Source organism: Oryzias latipes, chromosome 5 (assembly GCF_053564925.1).
Source record: "Oryzias latipes strain Hd-rR chromosome 5, Olatipes_Hd-rR_3.1".
In the NCBI taxonomy this organism is placed as follows: Eukaryota; Metazoa; Chordata; class Actinopteri; order Beloniformes; family Adrianichthyidae; genus Oryzias; species Oryzias latipes.
The window spans coordinates 2,956,384-2,978,829 of NC_136241.1; the positions used below are offsets into that span (position 1 = coordinate 2,956,384).

Consider the following 22,446-nt stretch of genomic DNA (forward strand, 5'->3'; position numbering starts at 1 on the left):
TACAGTTCGTTCTGAGCTGTTTGGATCTGTTCACTAAGGCTGCATTCAGACTGGAAAAGTCAGTTGGTCTGGGCCGACTCCGCTTAATTTGGTCTGGATCGAGTCCAGAAAATTGAGCTTGGTCTGTATTCAGACTGCTGTCAAGCGGACTTTCGTGTTTCAAACCAAAGCTTGTAAACAAAAACATGTGACTAAAGATCTCTTCAGTCATTGGCCCGGAACTACGAGGGTCAAAGCAACAGGGGGCAGAAATGTGCTTTGAAATCTTTGTCGGGATAGTTCACCTATTCAAACTTTATATTTCGCTGACCAATTCTGAACGTCTGTTTCAACGTCATGTACTACACTTTTAACTCTATGTGTATCACATTAAAAGTTGCGCCTGCCTTCATCTGACCACATTTGAACGAGTTGCTGGGTTCATCACAGTTCAACATTTGTCTGCGGTTTATGGTTTACATCCCGTTTGGGTCCAGTAGTTCTGGTCAGAGAGTTGTATTCAGACTGAGGGATATCAGAGCAAACCAAAGCTCATTCCAATTGGAAACTAACTGAGACCATCTCGAGAGCGGTTCCTGGTCCTGGACCAGGGTCCACTTGGGTGTATTCCGACGGAAAATGTATTCCAGATTATCGGAGGAAACAAACTCACTTTAAGTGGACAAAATGTGTCCAGTCTGAATACAGCCCAAGTAGACGTAATGCAAAATAAGAAGAAAGTGTGATGTAGTTAGTAACATAATTCACATGTCAGCTGATAAGTTACAGTGTAGGAAAGTGCTTTTCTTTAATAAGAACTGAAACATTACTGAAAGTTCTCTGATGTATTTGTTGATAAACTGCTGATTCTACTTTGCCTGAGTTAATGATCCGTCCATTTTTCTCTAGCAGGGTTCTTTTGGTGCTGATAGAGCCTATCCATCTACTGTGAGGTGAAGGTGGGATTTGTGCTGGACAGCTCTCCAGTCCACAATGGGGCAACACAATCACAACTACACCTTGAGGACACTTTAGAGTCACCAAGTACCCCGTGAAGCAGGTTTTTGGACTGTGGGAGGAAACCGGAGAAATGCACAACATGCAAACTCCACACAGAAAGGGACTCCAGCCTTCTCGCTGTGAGGCAAAAGCGCTAACCACTACACCGCCTTTTATTTGATCCTTTGTTGCAGGTGAATGTTTCAATGGACCTGAAGCTCCAAAGTCCCATTCCCCGTCTGGAATTGAAAGATGAAATTACCAAATGGGATGGAAACCATTTTTAGCTTTTTAACGGCTAAAGGTCTGTAAGTCAAACTAAAATAGTTTATATTCAAAGATGAATGTATCTTTTGTAATTGTGTAACATTTTATTTAGTACAATACCATTTAAATGAGACTTTTTGCATCTGTATGGTTGTGTCACATGGGAAGTGTTGTTAGTGACAGGCAAACAACACGATACCTCAGAAACATCCCTCGCTGCTGCCTGTCGACAGCTGTTGACAGGCAGGAACTGTACTCCAGACGTCAAACTTCTCGCCGTCTTACTTCAACCTTCTTCCAATCCCAGAGCTTTTCCACAACTGTGCAGAAGATCAGCTCTTTGCTGATCATTTTAAAATTGTAAACAAATTTCAACCTCTGACAGCTTTGTGTGACGAGACTTCTTCCTTTGATTAGTTTAATTCGATGAAAATTGACCTAAAATAAATTAAACTTGATTACATTTGATTACATTTACCCAAAGAGGAGGATCAGCTCAGTGCTGGGTCTCAAACATCTTATATTTGGTGTAATTTTGTTAATGAGGGACTTAACATGAAGGAGCTAAACAGAATTTACTCTGTCATTCCTAGACGCGACAGCGGCTTGGGTTATCCTGGCTTGACCACCTAACGTTGAAAAAAACTCCCTAAATCTACACTAATTCAAACTCCAATAAAATTAAAGGAGCTGATGTAACCATTTGTCATGAATACAGTAGTTTATAAAGCAACATCATAAAAGGCCTTGCACCCAGACATAGTGTAGAGACTTTAGAACAAAAGTCCAGAAAATCTGGATCCTAAAATTCTCACCAAGTGTGGCGGCAAATGAAGATTTCAAGTTTTTTGTTTGTTATTTTAAAATGATTAGGATCCACGTTAGGTCTGCAAAAAAGCAATAAATATGACTGAAACAACATTTCAACACAATAACGCAAACAACTCTACTTTATGTAAAGTGTTCTAGTCCTTACTGATGAATGAAGCCCCCCCCCCCCCCTCATGACAGGGTCACCCTCTGCACCATTGCGCCATGCAGAGCAGACTTTACATAGTGCATCAAAAGCTTTGACTATTTTATTTCTTTTATTATTTTCAACTGTTTTCCAAACATGCTGGTTATTTGAGGATGTTATTGATTTGGCATCACTGTTTTAGATCGGATCCTGATTATAGCTGTTAATAATGTTTGTTTCAGTCTTAGTTCCTTTTTTCATCTTGTGAAAGAAAGTTTTGACCAGAAAAGTGGAGATTTGAAGCCTGGGTTTGTCCATAGGCCATGTTGTTTCCTCCACTGTGCATAGATCTCTAAACAAAGAAGAACCATAAGATGAAATAACAGAACCAGAAAACTGTCAAAGGCAGTTTAAGCTGATGCTGTTGGGCTGTTCAGGGGAATCCTAAAAGGAAACCAGAGGATGGAGGGATCATTAAAAAAAACTAAAATCTTCAAAGGCAGTAAAGGTGAAGGTCTCAAACATGTTCAGAAACGATGAATCTGCAGTGAAAACCAAAACAGGTTTAGCACATTCAGGTGTAATTCTGTTGACCCAAACAGAAGTTCTGTCACTGAGTTACTGTCATCACTGGTTTAACACCATAATGCAGACACTGTTAAACCTGAACACACTACAGTTTACCCAAAAGCATCGATGGACATATTTGCTCCTAATTCATTTGAGGAATTTTGTTTTAGTAAAAATACCTAAAACTAGATAAATGATATTCAATTTGAATTAATCATACTGAATTTTATCCCACTTTTTTGTGTAAAAAATACCTTTGCAGTGTAAAAACTCAACAAAAGTTATTCATTCTTAATTCTCCCACAGTCCAAAATGTCTTTTATTTTATTCTTTTAACTTTAGTTATGTTTTTCTATTAGACATGATACACATGCAGATTGTCCCATCCTAAAAAAAAGCATAAAAACAACTGTGATCTTATACAGAAATGAGTTTTTGTAGGTAAACATATATTATATTCATGTTAATAAATCTTTAGGCCATACTCTGATTTCATTTGTTGGTGACCCTGTTTAGTTGTTAATGTTTGTACAGAAATTCAAAGTATTTATGTAGATTTAACAAGTTTTTTTTGTTTTGTGTTTAACAAATTGTAAACATTACTATTGATTTAAAGATAGCATGGATACAATTCACCCATAATAACTAGGGAAATATACTATCTGACATATAGAAGTAATTTTTAGATGACTAGTAATTGCACGCCTCTAAAAGTACTTATACTTATTATTATTACTTGAAGCCATTATTAAAATAATAATAATAATTATTATTATTACTTGTACTGAGAAGATTCTACTTGATAAAAACAGACACAATGAAAACATTTAGCAGAATGTTCACATCTGTTTTTTCCAACCCAGATCCACATCCTCACAGCACTGACTGAACTCCCATCACTGCGTCTGTCAGAGCAAAACCCCATTCCATTCTGTAGAACTATTGATGTTCTGGTTCGTTCACATGTAGACCACGCATCAGGAACCTGAACCAGACTAACAAGGGGATGGAAATTTACAACTTAGCCCCAACAATTTCCCCCAAAAATGTATCACAAATTCTGGCCCCTCCGTCTACTCCCGTCTGTGTTTTGGCTCAATCATACATTTTAATGACAGCAATGACGGAAGTCCTCAAAGCAGTGGCTGGAACGTTTTATATGAGGACCACGAGAGGCGGAATAGACTTTGGAAGGGTGGCAACTGAGCACGGCAGAGTGGGAGGACCTTTAGAAATGACAGGATCAGGATGTAAATACTATTAAAACAGCAGCTCTTTAAGCTGAGGTGCTGTTAATGTACATGTCAACGTGTACACAACCACAGTTCACACGCACATATGCATACAAACAAACAAACATATGTAAATTATTTCATTCTGTCACACGTACTATTTGTGCAAAGGTGAGCTGACACCTGTGCTCAGGTGGGTGTTTATGTTATGCTGAGGTGGATGATGGGATACAGCTAAACCCATGCAAGAGACGCCCAAGTCCAGGAATTTTGCACTTAGTGCAGTGAAACCCTTGTGCTATCCTAGTCACTTTAACATTGGGAGTTGGGTCATCTAGACCCACTAGACAGTGCTCTGAACCTTTTTTCTTCAATGATTTGTGATCTTCACTGGTGTCCATGGATTACATGAAATCTTTCCACCTTTGTCATGGTAGGGAGAACACGTCAATGGAAGGGGGGGTCATCTAAGATAGCACAAGGGTTAAACGTCAAGCATAGTCAATACATTACAACGGACTTTGGACTTTTTTGCACATAATCAGATAGCTTTTCCCTTGAAGACCATAGAACATGTAATATCTCTATTTTGAAAAATTGTGGGCTTGGGCCCCTTTTGAACTAACCGATTCAAATGTTCTGGATAAGGTTTTATTTATTTATTAATTTTTGCTATGTTGAATTTAATCTCAGCCTGTTTGTTTTTCCAGAGGAAAATTACATCATTCTTCGCTTTCACTCCACTTTCTATAAGCAATTTAATGTTAAAATATGATATTGGCGGCAGTTTAGCTCAGGCGGTAGAGTAGGTCGTCCAACAACTGAAGGGTTGGCGGATCGATCCCTGCTCTCCCCAGCCAGCTGTTGCCCCCCCGAGCGCGGCCTGTATGCAGCTCACTGCTCCCCCCAGGGGATGGGTCAAAATGCTGAGAAGAATTTCCCCATTGTAGGATAAACAAAGTATCAGTTATTATTATTATAACATTGTAGTCGATACAAAACCCTGCTGGCTTTCCACTGGATCCTCAAAATCAAAAGGAATTTTTTTATGTGTTTTTTAGGAACTAAAAAACTTTGAGCTTTTAAGTGTATTATAATGGTAATTCCTAATAAAAAAAACAACCTCAAAGTGATATTTTGATCCATTCACACATTTCTGAGCAATTCCTCTAAAAACCTGCTCTCTACTCACCAGCCCCCCACAGAAACTAGTGATAATAATATGATATTATCACATATGATGGTAATATATTATTATATACAGTATATGGGTATAGTTTAGTATAAAAGGCTTAAGAAAAGCATGATATAGGTCCTTTAAACCATACTTGGAACTTTTTTTAGCTTTTAAGCTAAGGAATATTCTGCACTTCCATTGCTTTATATTTTCTTTAGATAATTTAGCAACAAAAGTTGATTGATTGAAATTTCAGCAATAAAAGCAAGACTAAAAATAAATGTACATAGATATACCAAATCTATTTAAGATATTACTTCATAAATTTATCAGAAAAAGAAAAAAAAAGAGGAAAGAATGCCATCTATATGACATCATAATTATTCTTAATTATTGATGGACATATTTGCATCTACACACACATGACGCATTGAATCCATTCATCCATTTTATGACCCCATGAGTCCCCTTTGGGGTTATCGGGCTGCTGGAGCCTATCCTAGCTACTGTTGGGTGAGGGAGGGGTTCACCCTGAACAGGTCCCCAGCCTGTTCCCGGCCTACACAGTCACAAACACATCCACACCTATTTACAGACACCAGTTAACCTATGAAGGATGTTTTTGGACGGAAGCCGGAGTCCCCAGAGAAAACCCACACATGCACGAGGAGAACATGCAAACTGCACACAGAAAGGTCCCAGCTGGGATTTGAACCAGGGCATCATGCTGTGAGGTGAGAGTGCTAGCCACTACACCACTGTGCAGCTCCTAAACACAGAATCCATTAAGTATGATGATTGGCATTAGTGATTTTATGTTTACTTTGCAATTATCGGTAAGAAGCCCATCGAGACGACTGTTGTTGTGATTTTGAGCTAAATAAAAAAAACTAAACTGAATAGTTGTTTGAAAGGACGTTGGAAGAAGCAATTTATATAATCTCACCCTATTAAAAAAGAAGTATAAGATTGTGTTTAGTGCAGATTGAGTATAAAATTATAATTTGACCCAAACTCTCCCCGTCTGAACCATCAATATTTTACTAAACTCTTTATTTTCTCATTCTTGCTTAGTTTGTTCTCATCTTCTAAATGTCTGTTTCCAATCATTCTTTACTCTCAGAAATGTCCTTCTACACACACAGGAGAACTCCAGCCAAACCATGTGATTGAAATGCAGATATTCTGAACTGAAATGCCTTAATTGGCCTTTCTGTGGAGCACAAAACAGATATGAAGACAGGCCAATGCTCTGGCACAGCAACCAAAAGTGGAGGTTTGATGATCAGTCAGCCAGAGCCTCCAAAGCTTTTCCTCGTCTGGTTGCAGTCGTGGAAGTGGCGGCACATGGAGTCGCTCAGTACTGTATATGTGCTGCATTTCCATCCAGACTGCAGCCTGATGCGGTCCCTGCTGATTCAGTGTAGGAAGGAAAACAAAGGCTGAGGCAACCGTTTTTACTGAGCTGCCAGGGGAGGACAACAGTGTTGCTTAGTGAGGGAGGGACGGTGGCTGCTCTCATGTAACAGATATCCTTGGGAAATGTGTGACTCTGTGGGAGTCCAGCTGCTGCTGGCCATGTCCGGGCTGAGGGTACGTTCAGCAGACGGTCAGGGTCCTTCATCACGCAGAGGACTCTGAACGCTGACTGAGGGCATCTGCACAGCACAACCTTTTCATCCCTTTGAATCTAAAGTTACACCTGACGGGGCTGGGGTCAGAGCAGAAGAGGGGGTGTCTCTTACAACTCAGTAACTGTCACAGGTGAGAATGACGGCTGACTGAGGGATGTACACGGCGTTTGTCAGAGGAAGCTCCACGACGCCACAGAGCATCTGACCGCAACACAAGAGCTGCAACACATCTGTCTGTCTCTCACTCTCACAAGTTTGAGAATTTTGCAATAAATGGAAAAGCTGCAAAAACCTGACAATCGTTGAAACTGTTTTCTTGAATCTCTAATATTTTCATATCACTTTGGCAGAAAGCCGTCTAATGAAATGAAACTGGAACGTATTCTGCTCCAGAGCCTCTTTTTCCTCTTTTCTTCTAGGAGGGGGACATATTACAGGTCGTGTGGCAGAGCAACTACGTACATTTCACACATATGAAGGTTGGTCATATGTGAATGTACGTGGAAAAAGTGAGAAAGTTGTGGTCTTTACGTGAAATTTATGTGAGATTTGCCTAAAAAAAAACAGGAGGAGTTCCACGGATTTGTTCCAAGGGGTGTCACAATTAAATGTTATAACTCCTGTTGTGTTTGTGTCAAATCAAACAATGTCAAAGCTGAAAACTTTCTAAACAATTTAATTTAGCTAAAAGCTATACCTACTGGGGGGGGGGGGGGGGGTCGTGCCATTCCTTCATTATTGTGAACAGCTGATGGGATTACAAACTGTGAGTTCAAACACTAATAAGGGTTAAACTGGAGAAAAAAATGACATTTCTTTTCAGGTAAATAGGATTCAAGACACTTTCTGTGTTTCTTATTGAAAGCCATTTTTTGTGAAGTTATTTGTTTATTCATTTTAATAAGCAATGATTTGAACTGAGATGTACTGCATAAAAATGACTGCATTTAGTTTTGGCCACTGTGAGAGGAAAACTGCCAGCTCCTCAACACATCCTGCGAGTCTCCTTCATCATTTCAGTTCAGGACAGAGCGGCTGTGGTGCATTTAGGCTCCATGAGAAACATGCCATTATCACTCATTCACCTCTGAGGCCACCTGAGGACAGCTCAGTGATCGGCAATGCAAAGGGGAGTCAAAGAAAACCCCTTCTCCATCTTTAGTAAGTCCTTGACAGCAGAATCCCTGCATGAAAGCTGCATGCTGGATGTCAAGGGCCTCGTGCACCACTGGGGGGGCTGCTGCATTCTCAGGCCCTCCACGATGACAGGGTTGACCCACATTCCTCAATAGGAGACTGCCTGATCACTAATATCAGCGCAGCTGATTGAAAAGCAAAGCGCGTCAAGCGAGAAAGCTGTGCGTGTTTTACAGCAGGCTTTGATGCCCGCGGGACTTCAAAGCAACGACGGCAGCTGACATGGACATTAAAGAGACTTTTCCTGTGTTCGTGACCTGATCCACTGCAGCAGCTACGATGCTCTGCAGCTGCAGCGGGAGGCTGCAGCTGCCTGCGCGCGAGGATCATCTGCGCCTTTGCGCAGCAGCTCCGGCTGATCTGATGCATCGACGACGCCGTCCTCCTACCTTCCGACAGCTCCAGATCCAACTCCGCCAGCTGGTCCCTGACCTCTTTAGGCAGAGCCGACAGATCAACGCCGCGGTCGGCCATGGTTGGAAGCGCAGCAGCCTGCAGCCGGGTGTCCGTGACGTTCCCGTGGGCAGCAGAAACAACAGGTCCTGCGTGGAAAAGCGACCGAAAGGAGAATTATGACGCGCTGTTTACTCCATCTGCGGGACTCCTCGACACCGCCATGACTGTGGAAGATGGGAACAACTTGCCAAAGGAGTGTGTCACGTGACCAGACTGACGGTAATTGCGTTGACACGATGAAAGAAGACAACAGTGTGACAGCGCCCTCTGCTGTTCGCTTTTTAAAAGTGGTAGATAAAATTCAAGATTCAAGATCAACTTTATTAATCCCAGAAGGGAAATTTAGTTTTAGTAGCAGCACCACGGAAATAGGGGGATAAAGACAAACACACACAAAATATACAGGGAAGAAAAGAGGAAAAATAAATAAAATAATTATAAAATAACCATACAGTCGAAAAAACTCTAGAACTCTCAAAAAAATCGTATGTACATCCAAGTCTGCCAGAAGAATTGTGAAATGTGGAACCACAAATCATTAAAACTAGTAAGAGGAAAACTGGGTTTTAAACATTTTTCCTATGATGGAGGACATATATAAAGAAATCTAAGAGTAAAAATGCATTTCTGAGTATTTCTTTATTCAAATCGTTATGAATCAGGAACAGACGAAAAAAATGATGTTTGAAAAAGAGCGTACATGTGATGTTGAAACTATTGTGGGCGGGTCATAAGGTCCAGCTCTGCTCCATTCTGATGCATCCACTAATAGACAAACGGATCCATGAACGTCTTTGTTTTCCTCGTCTGAGCTGGAATCTGGATCTGAACTGGACGGATGGATATCTCTGATATTGCTCACTGTTTTCGTTGCACCCCTAATGCTAGGTTGGGGGTGTGAGGGGCTGTAAGCTTGCAGGTGAGCCTGTGATGGAAAGTGGAGGTGGGGTTGTTCTGGGCCAATGGTCCCACCAACAACTCAGAGGTGAATTTCCAATGAACTCCTGCCGCTGTGCTGAAACCATGTCCTAGAAAACACAGATTCTTTTGGATTCAGGCCAAAAACTGCAGAATCATAGTTAAGACCACTGGGAACGCTTTGAAAATAGATCAAAAGATGATTGAGAACAGAAAAAACAGGCAAAAATACTCTTATATTAATTTATTGTGTTGTTTTCCCGAGTCGTTATATTCATTAGTTGAGACTTTACACAGGTAAGGTTTTCCATTTGGACACCTGAGCGCTGAACTAAACCCCTAACACACAGATCCCAACATTATGTTTTTTTCTTTTTAGTTCAGAGCAATAATGATGCAAAATTTAAAAGCATAACATTCCCACAGAAAAAAATAAAACATAAAAAAATAAAAACATGACGATGGAAAACAGTATGGGAAGTACAATTCTGTATAAAATAAACTGCATTTGAAAAATTAAATGACAAAAGAAGCACCTTGCATTCGTACTGAGTCTACTTCATGATATAAGACAGCTTGGAATACATCTGTAAGTCTCCACATTTACGCATCCATAAACATTCCCATACAATCAACACGAGTCTTCACATTTCCTTTGGTCGCCCCACATGAATAGCTTTCTGCTACAACTGACCAAACCCCTCCCAGCAGCTGCACTCTACAGGCTTACAAGAAGAATATATTGCACTACTCTTTCTTCATTTGAAATGTCTGTTGGGTTACAGATCAAAAACATGATTGATTACCAATTTGAGAGCCTTTGAAGAACCATTCAAGCCTGTTTGGAGAAGCTCCTTAAATAGGAATATTGTTCTTTCAGAAATTTGATGCAACAGTACAGAGCAAATACAAAATGAGGAAGTAAAATAATTACTAAAAAAAAACAAAAAGTGTTTCTTCAGCCTTGACCCGTGCAGTCAACAGGATTTACACAAAACACAGTATGGTTATTGGTTTTAAAATAGAAGGTAAAAATGTTAAAAAGGTCAGGCACACAATTACAGGGTAAACAGTGTTCACAATCTGGTGTGTTACAAACAGAGCCGACTTCTCACCGAGTGCATTTACAAAAGAAATTACTCAAAGAACATTGGTATAATGCTAGACTGTTTGGAAAGTACGCACACATCCACACGGAGCCCCCTAACGTCAGCGCTCGTCTAATTCGATGCATCACAGTCAAACAGTCAGCCTGAAGAGCAAACTGCAACTGAAAGAGGCAAGAACAATGGAGGATGATGACTGGAGGGCGGGGCCATGTGGGCAAAAAGCGTTTCTACATCTGTTCTCAGATAGGACGAGGTGATGGACTTTGAATCAAAGTATTTCTCAGTTTTACTTAGAGGACAGAGCCTGACATGTTTCCATGACAACCAGTGTCAGCAGCTAACATGTCTTTCTATGGAAACTCTTTTTTTTAACTTAAATTCCTAAATAACTCCATGTTTTACTTTTCATGTGTGTTAAACAGCACAAAGAGTATATCATTGACTTCAAACGACGCATTATTATTGTTTGCTAAACACGATATGCTAATTTTACAGATGCTGCTTTGTCTGTTCACCACTGAATTGTTGCAAATAGAACCACAGTTTTTCTGAGCAGCTAAGAGTGGGTAAGGGTTAAAAAAAAAAAGAAGAAGGAATGAAAAAAGCTTTGCTGCATCCCTATGAACATTATTTTTGAAAGTCAGTATACCGCCCAGCCCTAGCTGATAAGGGTTCTGCTTAGTTCTATTTTTCCTTTAGAGTTTTCAACGAGCAAAACTGAAGATAGAAATGACCCTGAAACCCGCAGAGTGAGTGTTCTTCATATTTACAGATGCAGAGTGAGGGTAGCCCACTGACGGGTCGATGGAGGCACCTGAGCCACACCTGTCAGATTATCAGAAGCTATGGGGGGGGGGCTCATTAGGTGAGCAGGCTGAGGGCGGGTCCCACTTCACAAAACGCTCGGCGACAATCCGGCCTCCAAATGCATCCTCAGTTCACTTTGGCCGCCTCCCATCGCACATCATCTTGGGGACTGCTGTGACTGCGTTGCCATGACAACCCCTCCAGCTTGGCCCGACCCCATGCCGGCGAGGACGGACATGGCCACCGCTTCGGCGGCGCGGACGTTCAGCCCGTTGATGGTGGCCCTTGGGCTTGAAGCGGAGGCTGGCGGTGACGGGCCGTGCTGGATAACTCCAGCCGCTGAACCCACGGGTTCTGTGGAAATCCCCCCATGATGCTCCTCCCCTCCTGCAGCTACAGGCAGAGAAAGCAAGATTCACCCTTAGAGAGGTGAGCCAGTAAAAGTAGAACATTAGATGGAGGTGGTGGAGGGTGAATCCTTACACATGAGGTGATTCACATAAGGTACAGAAAGCTTACCCAACATTGCTGCCTTCTTCTGCATGACGGTGACGGGGCAGTCTTTGTGAGCTAGAAGGAGCTGCTTCAGCTGAGCCACCTCGTTCCTCAGCAGGGTTACTTCACTCTAACATCACAGTAAACGCACAACAAACAAATGACCCTCAGTCCTAAAACTAAAGGTTTGTGGAAAGGCTTTACTGTGAGGAAACTTACAGTCAAAGAAACATTCATATTAGCGAGATCTTCTGCCTTTTTTTCCAAAGAGTTAACCCACAGCTTCCGCTTCTGTCTGCAGCGAGACGCAGCCGCCCGGTTTCTTTCCAAAAAACGCTGCCTCCTCTCATCAGGGTCCATCTCCGCTGCACGCCGCCGCCGGCCCCCTGTTGGCTGAGCAGGGGACACCTGAAGAATGAGGAGGGGGTCAAATTTGCCATGATGATGTCAATAATGAGAAATAAATGATGTGAGAAACAACAGGAGGAAATGAAGCTGTAATGTTTCTCCTAAATGCAGTTCATTGTGTCCTGCTGTGGTTTGCTGCTGCTCTGAACTCTCAACCAACCCCTTCAATGTTCGATTAGGCATCATTCTCTGGACTCATTTGTCATGAGGGGATACCTGAGTTATCATTGAATTCCATGTTTCAACACCGTAAAAGTCGGACGAAGTTGAAAATGATCCGATTTTTTAGCTTCCCCGTTGACAGTTGTGGGTCAAAGAAAATTCAGACCACATTCTGATGGTCCCTAAAGGTAATCTAGTGTAAAAATAAAGTTTAAAGCAGCTGCAGATATCGTAAATGGGATAAACTCGAAGCCGTCTTAGCCTCGTACAGGCCGGTCTGTGAAAATATTGTCTGACATGAAACCGATCCATGCCCTGAAAAAGATCAGAGCGCATCACAGTTTCCATCCATCCATCCATCCATCTTCTAAACCCATTTAGTCTCGTTCGGAGTCACCCGGCCAACCACTGCACCACAGCGCAGACTTACAATGTCTTCATTTTTAACAGAGCGTTTTGGCAGATGACACAAATTATAAAGACACTCTGCTGCAGCTTTGTGTTTGGCTGAACTACTTTTAAGAGGTGGATATAAAAACCAAAGCGCCCATGTATAACAGGTTAATAATCAATGGTTCAGCATTGGCAGCAGCACCTGCTGCATTTACATGTAGAATAACACATCTAAACTGCATTTCTTCTCAACTTACATTTACATGGCCCCACGAAGTTTAAGAGAAAGCACAGAAATAATTTGTTTTAAAGAGTGAAATAAAAGCCTCTAACTGTAAATATGTCTTTGGTATTTATTTTGTTGCCTGAGAAACTCCAGTTAAAATGTTTTATTTATTTATTTGTAGCTTCCTAAAAATGAGATTTCACATCCAACGGTGTCAACATGTGTTATTTCTACAGGAGTTTTCACCAATGAGATGTGTAATACAGAATGTTTTTAACCTTTATTTTACCAGGACGTCCCTTTAAGATCAGATCTTTTTTTCAAGGGAGACTTGGGAAATAGGTTTGCATTAGTAAAAGTATACAACATTTGGTAACAACAATGTGTGATTCCTATTGCAGACTTTCTGTTGAGGCCAAGAATCCTAAACCTGGAGCATGTCTGAAATGAGGGAGAACCAGACTTTTTCAGAAGCAGTGAAATTATTTTATCAAAAATCCAACACTTAAACTTTTTGATGAATGATGAATAATACGCCCAATGTTTGTTATTAATCAAGGTCTCCTCCTTCCTATAGATATGCAAATGGAAGGGATCGCATACATTACTGTACCTGTGGTTGAGCGGGCGACGGTGCGTCAGAATTCGGTGTGGGCTGCTGGCTCTCTTCCTGTCGCTGGGGTACAGCGGGAATGGATCCTGATCCAATACCCGCTCCGTCTGGTGCCGATGGGCCTTGAGACAGAGCTGCCTTCAGGCGCTACCAACACACCCAAAAAACAATCAAAGCCATAGACCCAAACAACAATCAGAAACACAGGCCCAAACAACAATCAGAAACACAGACCCAAACAACAATCAAAGCCATAGACCCAAACAACAATCAGAACCACAGACCCAAACAACAATCAGAACCACAGACCCAAACAACAGTCAGAAACACAGGCCCAAACAACAATCAAAGCCACAGACCCAAACAACAATCAAAGCCACAGACCCAAACAACAATCAGAACCACAGTCCCAAAAAACAATCAGAACCACAGTCCCAAAAAACAATCAAAGCCACAGACCCATACAACAATCAGAACCACAGACCCAAACAACAATCAGAAACACAGGCCCAAACAACAATCAAAGCCACAGACCCAAACAACAATCAGAACCACAGTCCCAAAAAACAATCAAAGCCACAGACCCAAACAACAATCAGAACCACAGACCCAAACAACAATCAAAGCCACAGACCCAAACAACAATCAGAACCACAGTCCCAAAAAACAATCAAAGCCATAGACCCAAACAACAATCAGAACCACAGACCCAAAAAACAATCAAAGCCATAGACCCAAACAACAATCAGATCCACAGACCCAACCAACAATCAGAAACACAGGCCCAAACAACAATCAGAAACACAGGCCCAAACAACAATCAAAGCCATAGACCCAAACAACAATCAGAACCACAGACCCAAACAACAATCAGAAACACAGGCCCAAACAACAATCAGAAACACAGGCCCAAACAACAATCAGAAACACAGGCCCAAACAACAATCAAAGCCATAGACCCAAACAACAATCAGAACCACAGACCCAAACAACAATCAGAAACACAGGCCCAAACAACAATCAAAGCCACAGACCCAAACAACAATCAGAACCACAGGCCCAAAAAACAATCAAAGCAGTAAACCCAACCAACTATCAGATCCACAAACCCAAACAGCATTCACGACCAAAGAACCAAACAACAATCAGATCAACAGACCCAACCAAAAATCAGATCCACAGACCCAAACAACAATCAGATCCACAGACCCAAACAACAATCACAAACACAGACCCAAACAATCCAAACTATAGACCATAGAAACATTCAAAACCATACAACAAAGCAGTGGCAGACCGTACATTACACACCTGGGCCTTCAGTCATGTTGGATCTGAATCACTCAACCCTTCATTAACCTCATTAATTTTACGATGCATAAATTAGCTTTGCATTGCATATTGAAAATTCCTGTAGCCACAATAAATGCCTCTATATATAAAGTGAATAAACAAAACAGTAAACAAATCTCTTTATGCAACTACAGCCAGCAAAAAACATTAAAAAATTTGGAATATTATTTATAATTATTTATTATTATATTTATAATTTCACTCATAAAAAATCTGATCAGCTGGTCCGTGCCAAACACACAAATCTGTACGGCTGCTTCATGATTCACTCAGGTTTTTCTGATGAAGGAAGTCGAGGAGATCAGTGGGAGATTTTCCTGCTAGATCCTCCATGGATACATTACAGTCAGTCTGTTTTTAACTGATCACAAAGTGTTCCGTGTTTCTGTGTCAAACTGGACAAGGCTGCATTTGACTTCCTGAAACTTCTGTCCAATCAGAAGAATGTGACGCTGCCTTAGCCTGCTAGAAGGCCCTGCTGACACCAACTTAATATCTGATTCGTTGAAGGAAATGAATGTCCGACATTGATTTTGCATCACAGGACCCTCACAACTCATGGTGAAGGCCCTTATCCTGCCTGGCAACAAAGGACAGCTGAAATACGATTGGTTAAATGCTCCAATGTGAAAATACATGTCTGTCTGGAAGCAGCATAACCATCATAAAGACAATAAAAGGAAAAGGACAGACCATGTGGAATGATTTAATGAGTATACATGGACAAAACATAATTAACACACGATTCAGATATTTATTTAGGCCTTCACAGAAGGCCTTGAAGGCGCACAACTGCAACAAAGCAACAGTCAGAGCCACATGCTTAAACAACACTCGGAACCACACCCCCAGCCAACACACAGATCCATAGACCCAGGCAACATTAGTAACCACAGAACCAGGTAATAATCAGAACCACAGGCCCATAAAATAGGCTAAATGCAAAAAGGCATCGTACATACATTGAAGCCCTTCAGAGGCTGCAGCAAATAAAATCTTTACATCATAGTAAATAATCTCACCATCTTTGTCTCTGAATGGAGGCTAAATTCAGATGGGGAGGATGACCCACTGCTAATTCCTCTAACAGGGGGTCCTGGAATTCCAGGGATGTTAGCCACGGTGTTCACTGGCCTTGCAAGCTGCAAATGGCAACACATTTCATGAAAGAGAGAACAAAAACAAGAGGGAAATGTCCCATTTATTTCCTTAAACATTAAAAAATTCCTTACAGATATGACTGATGTCATCTGAACAGGACTGGGTAATAGAGGGACAGTCTGCCCGTTGGGAAGATGTCTCATCAATGAATATGCACTTGTAGGGGATCTGCAACAACATCAGATGTTAGAACATTACATACACAATACTTTCCCAATCATTGTTTGAATATTCAGAGATTTAAAAAAACAGTTCCAAAAGAAAACAACAGGGAGAGAGTGGAATTTACCCCAGCTGTCTGTTGGAGGGCGGAGCTTGTGTGATCACTGAGGTTGGGGATGGTAGAGTTGGATGTAAAGCGTCATTGCTCAAATGAAGGGGCAGAGATCCTGGACGCACGATGGTTGGAGTGGGAGCAGAACTTGCCAAGGGCTTAGTGATCATCTCCTGGTGTTGAATGAATGGGTCCATTTTAGCAGGGTAAGGTACTTAACCAACCACCAAACCATGACAACGTGTCTGCCCTCTTACCCCTGAATCCCCGCTGTTTTCAGACATGCTGGATGAGGAATCTGGACTTCCAGGGGGGGAGGAATCCACTTGTAAAGGTCCCTCATCCTCCTCTTTGACTTCAGAAGGTGTTTGCAAAAGTGCAGCCTTTAAAATCACAATAAAGAAAACAGAAGATGAAAGCATCTGGGTCTATGAAAAACAAAAGCTCATTTTTCAGACAATAAACACACTGAATTATGAGGCGCATTATTACTGAATTAGTCCATCTTTATACGTAAAAGAAAACAGCCAGACAGTGTGGTATGACCAAACTACCCAGAATTCCTAGAGGGACCAAGAGGCAGGCAATTGGTCAGAGGGGTTGATGGGAAGTTCTGTATATTTCCTAGTAAAATGTGTGTTATTCATGCTCTGGTCTTTTATCTGCAATGAACCGTCTTTGAATTCAATTCAATTTAATTCAGTTTTCTTCATATTTATAATATATTTATATTGCCCAATATTACAACATTGGTGTCTCAACAGGCTTCACGAATTGTACAAAACATGAAATCAGTTATAAAATACAATAGATAATGGCTAAAGTAAACTAAACAGACTAAGCTAAACTGGGCATCCCTGCCCTTAGACCAACCTTCTCGGTAAGAAAAGATTCCTAAAAAAAAAAAAAAACAGATTCGGGGGGGCGGAAGAGGAACCTCAGGGGTTTCCACAGGACGGACAGGCGATGTACCAGAACTCTTAGAGAAAACTTAGCTTATCTAACCCTCCAACTACATGTTTAAATAGGCCAGGAGCCGGGCTTCAAGATGGAACTGGTAGACGCTCTTTGTGTTGCTCTTTCTGCAAAGAGCAGAAAGAGCAACACAACTGATAAGTCAAACTTTATTTAACTCTCAACTTTGTTAAGCTGTAACAGAACAAAACTCTCACTTAGTCTATTCATTAGACTACAGCACAGTACAAATCACTCCACGAGGTTCCTGACTACAGTACCCATAATGCTCCAACAATCCATCAAGCAGAGCAGTTTTATAATTTATCAAAGTCACAGAAAATTTGCTCCAAGTCAGCAACCATACACAAGGAACACTGTCAATTTGTAAGAAAATCAGAACCTATTAAGTGCACCTTGAATGTAGTATGTCAAAAACAAAAACCTTTTTTTTTTCATTTCAACCCAACACTGTGATAAATGTGCTGTTCATGGTTTGTTCTTACAGGGTGTTTAGTCCTTTGTTCATCGTCTTGTGATTTGCAAAACTCCTGTTCAAAGGAGCTGGCGAGCTCATTGAACAAACCAACCTCCTCACAGTTTTTCAGGAAGCGAGTGGGAGTGGGCGTCTGGTCTGCCAGAAATAAACGAGTGACAAACATTAGAGAAAGATGGAGCTATGCAATCATGGTTTTCTGATCAATGTCAAACAAAAGCACCAGGCAAATAAATACCTGCAATGATAACAGAGTCTGTCCTGGCAGGGCCAAATTTTAAGGTCATTTCATGCTTGTGTTTGTGGACTGACAGGTGGTCTTCGTTTGTGAACCTCTGTAAGACATCATACAGTCGACAAGACACACAGGTTAAGAATGAACAAAGGCATACCTACACACCAACACAATGGCAAGAAGTAACAAAAGCTTGTGGTTTGCTTCTTCACTTTGGTAGACTGAACTAAGTAAATATCACTTTAAAAAAGCGCAAATTCAAAGCCAAGTGGCTTCTAAGGTGAGTGATCGAGGCCTGTGCAAGAAAAAAAACAATGCTCCAATCAAAGAGGCGGTGACAAAAGTTATTCAACAAGGGAAAGATCTTACAGAGTTTGTCTGAATCAGTTGGCTTTTCAGTTTTTTCAAACTACATGGCCATGATCCTGTGAAAAACGTTGCTTGTTCTGGAAAGATGAAGGTGGAAAATTAGAGCGTGTAAAACATATTGCTTTAAAACAGAGACGTACAATGCGAAGGTCTGACTGTGTCAGAAATCAGAAATGCTATGCATCTGCATCTTCTTTGCCTTTCAGCTGCTCACTTACAGAGTCGCCACATCGAATCATCCTATGATTCAAAAATGGCACAAGTACATTTATTAAAATTGATCCTCTGCTTAGTGTAAAGAGAACTTAAGAGGGGAAGGAGGGTTTAATATAATTTAGCAAAAATATGACAATAAACTATAAAAGTATTGCATCTGCTGAGAATAGTTCATTCTTTTTTTATTTAAATGATTTTTGTCTGGTTTGTAGATCAGTTAGTTTTGTTTTAGCTACTTTTTCAAATCTTAAAAGGCTTTTGCAGTGTACCTCTGGATTCACTATGTTGTTCGTCTCCATACGGATTAACCTGAAAAAGACATGTGGTCTCTGAGGTGGTCTGTCTGTGAAGTTACAGGCTGCTGATGTTCTCTGTGTCTCAGTAAACATGAGACGATACTAAAACAGTAGCTATGAAACGGACATAAGACGAGCTTCAGGACATGTTTATGAATTTTGAATTAAAAATGACCAACTACACATTTAAAAAAATACAGTTCTGTGGTCATTTGAATGCTGAATGACCCCCCCCCCCACACACACACACACACACACACACCACCCCCCTAACGTTTGGAAAGGGTTGTGGGGTCCATTTATGAAAGAAAGTGTCTAATCGCAACGTAATTTCCTGAATATGTGCGGACCTTTTTCCTTGGACGCATGGACTCAGAGGAAAGGTTACGGTTAGGATTACGGTTAGGGTGGCTGTGTCTTCAGCTCACCACTTCCCCAGGGGAAAGGTCAACTCCGGAGAACACATTTCATACGCCTAGGTGCTAGGGTTGTGCCGATGGACGATATCATCGTCCATCGTGATGGGTGACTGACATCCCGATGGAGAGACCACCATCGTGATGCCACGCCCCCGCCACGTTGCGCGTCGACACCATAAGCCGCGGTTACATGTACAAAATATCTTGATGGGATCTATGGTCGGATTAGAATCCAACAGTGTAGATGGGCCCAGAAAAATGTTTTCAGAATATAAAAACGTTCACTAAGGTCACACTTTCCGTCGGAATAAATCATTCGCACATGCGCAGTATTCGCACATGCGCAGTTTGAAAACCGGAGGGGGATACAACTTCCGCCGAGCAGCTTTTTTTCCAAACTTTATTGAATGTAACAATTCAATACAAAACGATAACAGCACCGAGCGGCTATATATATTGACATGTCAGCTCGGTAAAATACGAGATGATCTTCTAAACGTGCTTTTAATAATGTTACGGTTATTATGAAGCACCTGTTCGCTCATCATTTGAATTTTAATCCGTGTGGTCAGTGCTTTTTTCTGAACGTAGCCAGGATTAGCAGTATGCTAACACGGGCTAACAACATTAGCTTTGGGTGGCGCTGCATGCTGGCTGCACGTAAACGTGTAAGAATAACATCAGCCTTTATTTAGTCGGGACACGACTGGAAACACAAATCCACGTGATTGTTTGAATGTTTTCTAAGGACTGAGCGACATTTCTGCTTTGAAGCTCAAACCGCTGTGTGTGCTGACGATCCGAGCTGTGCTCAGACACACACTTTTAGACCCGGTTCTGAGTTCGGTTGTTTGTACCCCTAGAGCTGCGGGACGGATCGCAGTCTTAAATATTCCACACACACCGCTCATGTAACAAAGCACCCCCCCCCTTCCCATCAAACACAAAGCTTTAAGTCCGCACTCCGCCGGTCCACTTCACTAATTAAGTGCGGGAGCGGACTACTTCTTTTCTATTTTGTTTGTTACTTTTTCTGTTAAAGTCACTTCCCTCAGTTTATACTGGATCATCGCGGATTAGTCATTAGTTGGGAAATAAAATGAAAAAAGCAAAATAACGAATAGCAGTTATATAAGAACGAAAAATGTAAAAATACCCCCCCCCCCCCCCCCCGACGATGTCATCGTCCATCCCGATGGTTGACAGCAAACATCGTCAACGGCCAATTTAAGGGACATCGCCCAACCCTACTAGGTGCGTGACAGCTAATGGGGCTTTAACTTTAAATACATGTGACCAACTTCAATTATGTGTGGGCAATGCAGCAATGTGCATCTTGGCTGCAGGTATTACAAGTTGCTAAGATGAATTTCCATGATTGGTCGCTCGCAAATACGTGCGAATCACCATCAGCCTTTATGGAATGTATAATTAGAAAAATGGCAAATAGCAAGTGCCTGATGTGAAGTCTCACCTGCCCACATCCAGGAGCAGTGCAGACAAACGGCCGGTCATCCCCCATCTCAGACTGATGTTCTGCAAAACAGGGAGAGAAACAGAAAAATAAATATATTTGACTAGAAGTTGTCAGGAAACTTCTAGTCAAATATATGAGGAAAACTGGCGATATGCGATATTAGTTATGACGACATAACTTGCAATACAGGAACAAATGGAAAAACAACCAGAAACCAAAATTTCATTTCACTGCAACAGTTTAATTTAAATAAGAGTCAACATAACTTGAATTGTACTTCAAATGACCCTCGTCTGCATAGGAGGCGAGCATCCAACACTAAGGGCTCCATCCCATTAGTAAATGGATAAAGGGATTTATTTGATCGGTTAAATACTTCATCATTTCAACGACCTTTCCAATATGCATATTGCACTGCTTGATATCGTGAAAACGATTAATTTGCTATTGTTCATGTGCTGCCTAATCAAAAGTAATGAGCAAACTAAAACATGTTATTGTTCACCTGCTGTGTCTTAACGAGGCTATTACTGCAATGTAGCACTCATGGCTACAAAACAGGAAACTACTGACATTGGACAATAACCTCAAAGAAGACCGTTCACAGCACCAGACCCACCAACAAACAGCGAACGGGGAGGGACACAGGCCGAACACCGGCCTGGTTGGAGCATTTCCACTGGACCACAGCAGCAGTGAATGTCAGCGCAAGCTAGTTCCCTGCCCACACGCACGCTGCCATCAGTGGAGCTGCACTGTCCAGGGCTGATAGATTATTTACAATGGCCACATCCCGAGCCAGCTTCCACTCTAAACACAGAAGGAAGGGCCGCAAATTGACATGTCAATTACTTCACATAACACATGATTTTCCTCCAAACTTGACATGTCATATTAGAACTAACAACGAAAGAGTAAACTAACACTTAACACAAATGTGGCCAATCACAACGATCGTTGCTGGTAATCTCATAGCCCCATACTTACTACTTTAATTTAATATCCGTGCTAACTGCTAAACGAAGCTCTACTAACTTACCATGAGAATTTACACTACAGGTTCGCAAAACCAGCAGCACCTAGCGTTACACATTAGCAGGCTAATGCTAATGTAATGCTCTGAACTGTAGTCATGGGGTTGTGAAACATACTTTATAAATATTGACGAATGCCCCTTATTATCCAATCGAAATTCACATTTAAATAAATAAAAAAGAAAGAAAAGAATTCAAAACTCACTAGCGTTTAAACTGCCTCCGCACGACCCACCTCCCCGCTAAAGACACCAATACTGAGCTGCTGCCTGTCCGTTGTTGACACTCTGACACTTCCATCAACCAAATCTCGCGAGAACAGGGATTTGGCGAGGTATATTACGTAACCGCAAACATGACAAAAACCTACTATTTTATTCCCAGTATATCTAATTTATTAACAGTTTCAACAATTCCCCCCCCTCGAATTGGCCGCTTTTAAACTACCCGGATAAACCACGTATTAAGAAATGTCTTAACAACCAAACAAAAAGTGTTCCGGCGCGGTTACATAATCGCTTAAGACAGTTTCCGGATGTGTAGTTGTCGCGCCTCGATGAGA

General features: G+C 41.5%; 2 protein-coding genes across 18 annotated transcripts in view; both read right to left on the bottom strand.

Moving 5' to 3' along the window:
- The window catches only part of dip2bb (DIP2 acetate--CoA ligase B (putative)b), a 57,404-nt gene extending 48,740 nt beyond the window's left edge, over positions 1–8,664 (bottom strand). For both annotated transcript variants that reach the window (XM_004086148.5, XM_011494574.4), the window contains exon 1: positions 8,403–8,664. In XM_004086148.5, the coding sequence (XP_004086196.1) occupies positions 8,403–8,487 (85 nt within the window). In that variant the 5' untranslated portion in view covers positions 8,488–8,664. The remainder of the gene's footprint in view (positions 1–8,402) is intronic.
- A 952-nt stretch (positions 8,665–9,616) lies between these two features.
- On the bottom strand, positions 9,617–22,254 carry LOC101161955 (cyclic AMP-dependent transcription factor ATF-7). 16 transcript variants are annotated; one of them, XM_078946806.1, is made up of 14 exons: positions 22,090–22,213; positions 21,470–21,660; positions 20,848–20,909; positions 18,443–18,519; positions 18,077–18,173; positions 17,849–17,976; positions 16,646–16,771; positions 16,404–16,561; positions 16,186–16,282; positions 15,976–16,095; positions 13,601–13,747; positions 12,018–12,206; positions 11,823–11,928; positions 9,617–11,696 (listed from the first exon to the last, which is right to left on the bottom strand). In XM_078946806.1, the coding sequence occupies exons 3-14, from the start codon at positions 20,855–20,857 to the stop codon at positions 11,461–11,463; spliced, it is 1,491 nt and encodes a 496-aa protein (XP_078802932.1). In that variant the 5' UTR covers positions 20,858–20,909; positions 21,470–21,660; positions 22,090–22,213; the 3' UTR covers positions 9,617–11,460. The 16 variants fall into 16 exon arrangements, with proteins under 16 accessions (XP_078802932.1, XP_078802931.1, XP_078802939.1 ...); XM_078946805.1 differs by lacking the exon at positions 18,443–18,519 and having other exon boundaries at positions 12,018–12,191; XM_078946813.1 differs by lacking the exon at positions 18,443–18,519 and having other exon boundaries at positions 9,617–11,723; positions 12,018–12,191.
- Positions 22,255–22,446: the final 192 nt, after the last annotated feature.